This window comes from Bidens hawaiensis, unplaced genomic scaffold (genome assembly GCF_021521415.1).
Source record: "Bidens hawaiensis isolate Kalapana, Puna unplaced genomic scaffold, B.hawaiensis_p1.1 tig00007139_1, whole genome shotgun sequence".
Classification (NCBI taxonomy): Eukaryota; Viridiplantae; Streptophyta; class Magnoliopsida; order Asterales; family Asteraceae; genus Bidens; species Bidens hawaiensis.
In genome coordinates this window covers 613,885-622,217 of record NW_027491492.1, presented here as the reverse complement: position 1 = coordinate 622,217, position 8,333 = coordinate 613,885, and the positions used below count along the sequence as shown (strand labels likewise).

Genomic DNA, 8,333 nt, shown 5'->3' with positions numbered 1-8,333 from the left:
TTTATTGTCTAGTATTTTTATTTAATTTAGAATTTTTTTATTCACATAAAAAATAGAGATAATATAAATGATATAAATTAATATTAATAATCAATAATCATTTAATAGAATTTATTGTCTAGTATTTTTATTTAATTTAGAATTTTTTTATTCACATAAAAAATAGAGAAATGGTAGATAAAAATGGAAAGTTTGAGAATCCACCAATAGAAAGATGCCATGTTGAGTTAAACTCATTTGTTTTAATAGTATAGTTAGATTCTTGCACCTTTAATGTGGATTCAATTGAGACAAAAATCGTATTGTCCTTTAAAGACAATACGAGTGCCCCCCCTAAAGCGGTTTCTCTAATAAAGACACCGCCCCCCCCCCCCCCCCTAAAGCCCAACATGCTTTGGCGAGTGCCCTTAATAGTGGAATCATCAAGAGTTTGGAAATGAAGTTTGATGTATCCCCTCGTCAGAAAGCGGTGTTTGAGTGTCTCCGGGCTCCTCGGGCTCAAGATTTCTTAAGTGTTCTCCCTATTGAAGGATTGGGCCAACATATGTCGACTTTGGAGTATCGGGCCATCCTGAAGTATCGGTTAATGATCCCTTTGTTTCCGGTAGATGAGCCATGCCCGGTTTGCCGTAAGATTTGTTTGGATTCTTTTGGCGAGCATGCGGTTCACTGCAAAGAGTTGCCTGGGTTTAAGTACAGGCATGATTTGGTGAGGAACGAGCCAGAATTTCGGCTAAAAGGAAGCCCCCGTAAACTTTCTTACGGATCCTCAAGAAGGAAGATCTATATTACGACCGACCGATATACTTGTTTTTGGGTGGGTAGGGGGAAAACACACTTGTGTCGACCTCACAGGAGTGTCCCCTCTTGTTGGGATTAGGGACACTGGATTTGTAGCAGGCCAGGCAGCATTGAAGGCGGCATCGGGCAAGGTTGCTAAACACGAGAGAGCTTGTTTGGAGAATCAACACGTGTTTATCCCCTTCGCCTTTGACACTTTTGGTTTCTTAGCTCCGGATGCCGTGGACCTTTTGAATAGGGTTCAGAAAATTGTGTATAGTAACGTATCAGCCCATAAGAATCGAAACTTTGTTTTTAGTCGGATTGGGTTTGCTATTCAAAAGGGGGTTGCGGTGCAGCTTGTTGCCCGCTTACCTGCCACTTCATTGTAAATCGTTGGATGTTTCTATGAAATAAATTATGAAATATTTGTTTAAAATTAATAAAAATTTGAAGCATTCATTTGTATTTTGGTGTGGAATGAGATTAATATACAAGTATTATGTCTATCATTTGTACATAACTTAATAAATGTTACCCGCTTACTTATATTGAACCTTTTTTTCACTTTAAACTATTGTTTGATGATTAAAATGAAAATAAAGAATTAGCCTTTTTTAATAACACCGTATAATTTGAATCACTATTTTTGTGCATTTATCATATTAGTTAGGCCTTTTAAATGATCATCTAGACAAAGTTGTACATTAAAATCTGTATCAATTAGCTGATAAAGTTAGATATCCATCCTAGAGAAAACAGACATAAAACAATAATCAATATTTTATGACACACATGTATATATATATAACATAGATAATAAGTGAGTCCATGTTGTATGTATATTAGACTTTTATCAACTAATTAGCATTGAACGTGTTGTGTTTATGCTGCACCATTCTGAATCACATATGACTAGCATTTTGGGTTGCAATGAGCATTTAGATCACAACGTCACGTTATAGAGTCACATACTCATGTAGTCACGTATATTATACTTAAAACTACTTTCATGGGTTTTTATGACAAAACTTATGTGTTTAAATACAAAAATTGTTTATAAGTCCAAAAAACGAAATTGATACTTCTTAACTTTTGTTAATAAATGATACTTGGACTAACATAAAAATCACATAAAATACTATGCATATTACACATTCAAGTAAAAAAGATTATTTTATAAGTTTTCATGTTAAAAGTCATTAATAAATCATCATGTAAAAAGGCTTGATTCACCACCATACTAGATAAAGAAATAAAGTGTAAGTTCCAACTTCCAAGTAGTTAAATACTTAAATATCTAAATTTTACATGTGTAATCCAGAAATGATTATACTAGCAAAAGAGAGATATAAGTTCACAATATTATATAAATCAGATGAAACAAACATCTCATAACAAAGAAAATGCAAGATAAATTATAACATACTGCATAACATCCAAAAGAAACAAATCCATAACATCATCATCATAATCATGCTTGTTGTTCAAGCTTTACATATATTTGTTGAATCCAAAAACCAACTCATCATTGTAAGTTGTAAACTATATAGCAAATAAACCTTTTATATATCCTTCTATACCACCACCCCCCAGTCTTCATTTTTGTTAAAAAAAAGTTGTGTAAATACCTAAACCAAAATATAGCCATTTCATTATACCATAGCTCAAAAGAGGGTGGCGCCACCGCTTTTACTCCCAGCCACCTGCAACCACCGACTCATATCCACCAACACCACCATAAGAAGCAGAAAAGTCACCGGCCACAGGCATCGCCTGAGCATAATAATCATCATAACTCTGATTATAAGAACTACTACCGCCATAATCAGCATTCCCATAAGAACCATTATTTCCACTCCTGAAATCCCTACCACCAAACTTGCTAGAACCATACCGATAATCAGACGAACTACTTTCAGCATACTCATCAAGCCAGTTCGGTGCTTCTTGTTTGGCTTCTTTCATTATCTCAGAAATCGGTTTAGCAACGCCAGCATTCTTCGCATTAAAAAAACCAGTTGCTAATCCAGACTTACCAGCCCGACCCGTCCTCCCAATCCTGTGAACGTAACTGTCAATGTCACGTGGCAGATCAAAGTTTATCACGTGAGCAACCCGAGAAATGTCCAGCCCCCTCGACGCCACATCAGTCGCCACCAAAATTGGAGTAACACCATTTTTGAAAGACCTTAATGCTCTCTCCCTTTCCTGTAATAATATAAGTTACTTAACATAGTATGATATTAAATATTAAATCTTTGTAATATAATAATTGAAAATTAATCTTACATATTGCACTTTGTCTCCGTGAATCGCAGTAGCAGGGAAACCAGTGCTGCATAACCAGTTCTCTAGTGCATCCGCGCTTCGTTTGGTTTCCACAAAGATTAATGTCAATGCATTCTAAAGCAAGATTAAAAAAAACAGATTATAAAACTATTAAACAAAATATTAACTCGATCACATTTGTATACCTTTCCAAGATTTCCTTTTGCTTTTTGATCATGAAGAAGATTGCTTAAATAATTACGTTTCTCGTGATCCTCAACAAACACAATCTTTTGTTGGATTAAATCAGTGCTCGAGCCAACTCGACCCACAGACAAAAATATGTAATTTTGCAGAAAATCAGACGCCATCTTCTGCGATTAAAACATAATTAAATCAAACTAGCAGACGTTATATGTATTAAAGAATTAAACGATTAATCAAAGTTTAACATACCTGAATTTCAGTGGGAAAAGTTGCACTGAACAGCAGTGTTTGTCTAGGACCAGAGGGAGGCATGTCCAAACGCTCCACAATCTTTCGGATTTGTGGCTCAAATCCCATATCCAGCATGCGATCGGCTTCATCCAACGCCAAATACTTGATTTTCCTGAGCGAAATCTTTGATCTTTCGATCATGTCAGTTAATCTTCCTGGAGTAGCAACTAAAACGTCCACGCCCCTTTCCAGCATTTTCAACTGCATAACCATAACCCGAATAAGATATCCACAATTATGATAAGCATAATAAAAATATAAGGTTTTGAACATATTATAATAACCTGATGATAAATTGGTGCACCACCATAAGCAACAGCAACATTCACACCGGTTTGAAAACAGAATTTCTTGGCCTCCTCAAAGATCTGATAAATTAATAATCATAAAACAAGATTAAACCCTAGAATAAATCAAGGGGTGTAAACAAGCCTAGCCGCTCGTGAGCTACTTGAGATCAGCTCTTTGAAAGCTAGAATCAAGTCAAGCTTAAAAATAAGTTTGTTTAATAAACGAGATAGTACCCAAGCTTCACTTTTCAAGCTTGAGCTGCTCGCGAGTCTAAACGACCCTGTTACTTATCTAACTTTTATTTAATATACTAAATATATATATTTTTATAATAATTCTTATTATACATGAAACTTGTGATAAAAATAAGAAATTAACTCACATTACGTTATGTATAATAACTATTAAGTAAAATACATAAGAAAATAAGTATAAAAATTAGTAAAGAAAAACTAATAAACAACAAAAAAGTTGAGCACAAGTCAAGCTCGAACTTGAAAAACTACTCAATATTCGAGCCCAAGCTTTAAAAACAAAAATCAAAATGAGCCGAACTCAAGCTCAAGATCGAAAACCAACATACGAGCCAAACTAAAGCCTAGATGAGCTCAAGCTCGGCTCGTTTACACACAAACTTAATCATGCTCATTAAGTTTTAGCTCAAAATAATTAAAAACATACACAAAGTAATCGAAAAATAACAAATGATCCAATCTACAACCAAACCCTAACTTGAAAAAACAACCCCCTAACCGTCCTCAAGCAGTTAAAAGCTCAAAGCAAGCCTAGCTCGAGCTCTAATTCCCGTAAATCAAAACCGCTAGGCTCGTTCACACCAAAATGACCCAAACTCAAGCTCGAGATAGAAAACCAACTCGGCAGCCAAGCTAGAGCCTAGATGAGCTCAAGCTCAGCTCGTTTTCACCCAAACTTATTAAAGCTCATTAAAGTTTTTCTCAAAATAATTAAAATTATACAAAATAATATAAAAAATAATAAACAATCCAATCTACAACCAACCCCAAACTTGAGAAAACAACCCCTAACCGTTCTCAATCAGTTAAAAACAACGACTCCTTAACCATCCTCTAGCGGTTAAAAACTCAAAACAAGCCGAGCTCGGGCTCAATCTCATAAATCAAATCCATTAGACACGTTTATACCCTAAAATAAACCTAGTGTGTAAACAACTAATAACTAAATCCAATAAACAAAGAAGATCTACAAATAAATAAAATATAAAATAATAATAATAATATAATAATTAATAATAAAATAATCAACAACCAATAAAAAACCAAATATTTCAAAACAACCTGACAACAGAGTTCTCTAGTAGGCGACAAAACAAGCGCCTTCGGAAACGCAACCGTCTCCCGTCGTCCGTACACATTCACCTTCGCTTTCGTCTTCAACACGCCACTAATAATCGGAAAACAAAACGCCGCCGTTTTCCCCGATCCAGTCTGCGCACACGCCATCAAGTCTCGTCCAGCCAACACCACCGGAATCGCGTGACGTTGTATCGGCGTCGGCTTCACGTACTTACACCGGTTCTTAATATTATCATTCAACACCGAACCTAAATCCACGTCAGCAAATGTGTTCACCGGTTGAGGCACGTCTGAACCGGTTATCTCGACCGGTATGTCTTCATACGCTTCGAAATTAATCACCGTACTAGAGTTATCTTCTTCTTCAGTGAGTTTAAGCTCGTTAAGCTGTTGTTTTACGTTATAATACTGGCTAGGGTTTCTGTCGTACTGGTTTTGAGCATGGGGATGAACATGAGCATTAAACTGTCCACCACCGCCACGGCCGGTGAACCTACCGCCGGTGTTACGGCCACGGCCACGGCCGCCGGAAGTGTGACGTGGGATGTAGGTGTCGCGTTGGTGAGGTGGAAGGTAGTTGGTACGAGCAGGTTTTGAAGCGACGGTGGCGTACGTGTCAGAGAAGTATGACATGGTGATGACGTGGAAGGTGATGAGAGTAATAATATATAAGGAAGGAAGAAGATAATGAGTTAATAAAGATGAAACCCTAATTAATATTATTATTATTATTATTGTGGAGGTGATGGGGTGGTGGTTTATGATGGTGGAGAGAGAAAGCTGCTCCGGTGACGATGTGGGTTATTATTATAAAGGGTGGATGGAGGTGGGTACGTGTGGTATTATTGGTGCGTGGGGTATATATATCTTTTGGCGTTTTGTATAATAATAATATATGTGTTTTAAAACTTTTATAATATTATATTGAAAGCTTCCGATGTAATTTTCTATGTAATGTTCTTCGTCTCTATACGAGTGGTATAGCTCTGAGTCGGGTCGGTTTGTATCAAGTTCATATGAGTTGTTAAAGACGACCTATATGGCTTGTATAGACTATAAAAAGTTGTCTCCTTTATATATTTGTCAGTCTTGCAAAAAGATGCTTAAGTTACGGCCATTTGATAAAACAATCTATCATCTACGTCTATTTATTATTAAACTAAGCTTAGAAGTGTTATGGTGTAAGGAGCGCAGCTCATTTTGATTTACAGGAGCTTGAATTTGGCTTGATTCAAGCTCTTTTTCTTACACTCGAGCGTGAATTCGGCTTGATTCAATCTCTTTTTCTAAACTCGAGCTTGGGTCATGAGTTGTTCTTGCTTTAAGCATGGCTCGTTTATTATTTATTTGTTAATTTATGTATTTTGAGAAAAACCTTAAATGGGCATAACCTCGGCTCGATCTCATGTAGTACTTAAAAGACCAGAATATGTAACACTTAAAAATACGCAAGGTTCTTTAAGGCATGACAAGACTAGAAGACCTCATATAAAGCCCGAGCTTAGGCCCAATAACTAAAAAGCTTTATATGAGGTATGGGCTTGGCTCGGTTCGAAAAGGCGCAACTCATTTTAAGTTTTTATTGCATGACATCTTGTAATTTTTTAAAAACTTTTATAATAGTATATTGAATAAGTTTACAATCTAATTTTCTATGTTAGAATGTTCTTTGTCACCTTATAGCATATACAAGCTGAGCTGTTCTAGGGCTGCTCAAATAATGAGTTAAAGGTCGTTTAGTTATTGAGTCTGACCATCAAGAGTTTTGTATGGGAAACTCATTTTGTCTTAGCGAGCGTTGAGTCACGAGTGTTTCTATGTTTTACAACTTTTAGACTTCTATCTATTAATTTCACACTTCATTTCTAAGCTCAAGTCAAGCTTGTTTAAGGTACTACACGAGGTCAAGCCAAGTTTTGGCTTGTTTAAAGTACTACATGAGCTCAAGCTGAGGTTATTCTCATTTAAGATTTTTCACAATACATATAAAAGTAACAGAAAACGCATATAAAATAGTTTATACATAAAAAACGAGCCGAGTCCAAGTTGGAAAAAAAAAACGACTCGCGAGGTGAGCTTGAGCCAAGCTTAGGCACGTTTAAAGTTTTTCTTACAAACAGGGCCGTCTTTGAGGCATGGCACGGTAGTCGACGGCCACATGCCCGACACCCTACTAGGCCCGATTTTTTTTTTAAAAAAAAATTATATGTATTTTTATCAAAAAAGATGTATAATCAATGTTTCAACAAAATTACGTAACCACTAGCTTGGTGTAGTGGTAAAGGGGTATGACATCTAACCAAAATGTTGTGGGTTATAATCTTATTCGAGACAATTATAAGCTTATTTTTATAAAAAAGTTTTTTACACAACTCAAATCATAATCAGGTAAGCTCATTTAAAATTAAATTGTTTAAACCCAACAAAATGTTTCTTTTACTTAAGGCCCAAAAAAAAGTTCGCCTTTGGCCCAAAAATTCTTTCGCTTTCTCGGAGCCGGCCCTGCTTACAAAATATTTAATTATAGTTAAAAATGCATATAAATTAGTTAACAATAATAAATGAGTCATGCCCGAGCTTAAATAATGCCTCACGAGGAGAGTTAGAGCTCGAAAAAAGCTGAGCTTGAGCTCTCTTAAATCAAAACGAGCCAATCTTAAGCTAGTTTTGGCTCATTTACATCCCTGTTTATCACTTTTTTTATTAGCCCGTATTTATCATTTTGTAATTTCTTGTTTATTAATATTTATTAAGAAAACATAAGTTATAGCCATGATAAACAATTTACTTCTACATATTAACCTTTTACATAACAAGGTAACGATAAAAAAGAATATATATTGTTTGTAAATTTTGATGGATGGAGGTGAGCACGTGTGTTATTGGTGCGTGGGTTGTAATCGCCTTCAAACATGATGTATCTTTTGGCGTTTTGTATGATATCTTGTTATGTATGTTTTTAAAAATTAAAACTAACAATATATAATTTTATGTTAAAATTCTTTTTTGACACTCTATAGTCTATATACTAGTTTGTCGTTAAAATATTTTTTAAAAGTGTATACGTAACGGTTATCTACTGTTATAATAAATAAAAATAAGATTGTGCCACTTGGCCCATATTTGGACAAATTAGATCACTTGGTAATCTTATGTTCA

At 35.3% G+C, this 8,333-nt stretch overlaps 1 protein-coding gene across 1 annotated transcript; it reads right to left on the bottom strand.

Annotated features, from left to right (window-relative positions):
* Window positions 1-2,192: 2,192 nt before the first annotated feature.
* Window positions 2,193-5,815, bottom strand: LOC143634631 (DEAD-box ATP-dependent RNA helicase 37-like). Its single transcript, XM_077102660.1, has 6 exons — window positions 5,157-5,815; window positions 3,834-3,917; window positions 3,508-3,750; window positions 3,258-3,425; window positions 3,073-3,186; window positions 2,193-2,991 (listed from the first exon to the last, which is right to left on the bottom strand). The coding sequence occupies exons 1-6, from the start codon at window positions 5,805-5,807 to the stop codon at window positions 2,473-2,475; spliced, it is 1,779 nt and encodes a 592-aa protein (XP_076958775.1). The 5' UTR covers window positions 5,808-5,815; the 3' UTR covers window positions 2,193-2,472.
* Between the last annotated feature and the right edge of the window lie 2,518 nt (window positions 5,816-8,333).

Bases quoted from the DNA above. Each gene is read 5' to 3' on its own strand.
- LOC143634631 (XM_077102660.1), bottom strand. From the start codon at position 5,807: ATGTCATACTTCTCTGACACGTACGCCACCGTCGCTTCAAAACCTGCT. The intron at 3,918-5,156 runs GTTGTTTTGAAA...TTAATTTATCAG, and splicing joins CTAGAGAACTCTGTTGTCAG to ATCTTTGAGGAGGCCAAGAA. The intron at 3,187-3,257 runs GTATACAAATGT...ATCTTGCTTTAG, and splicing joins CAAAAGGAAATCTTGGAAAG to AATGCATTGACATTAATCTT.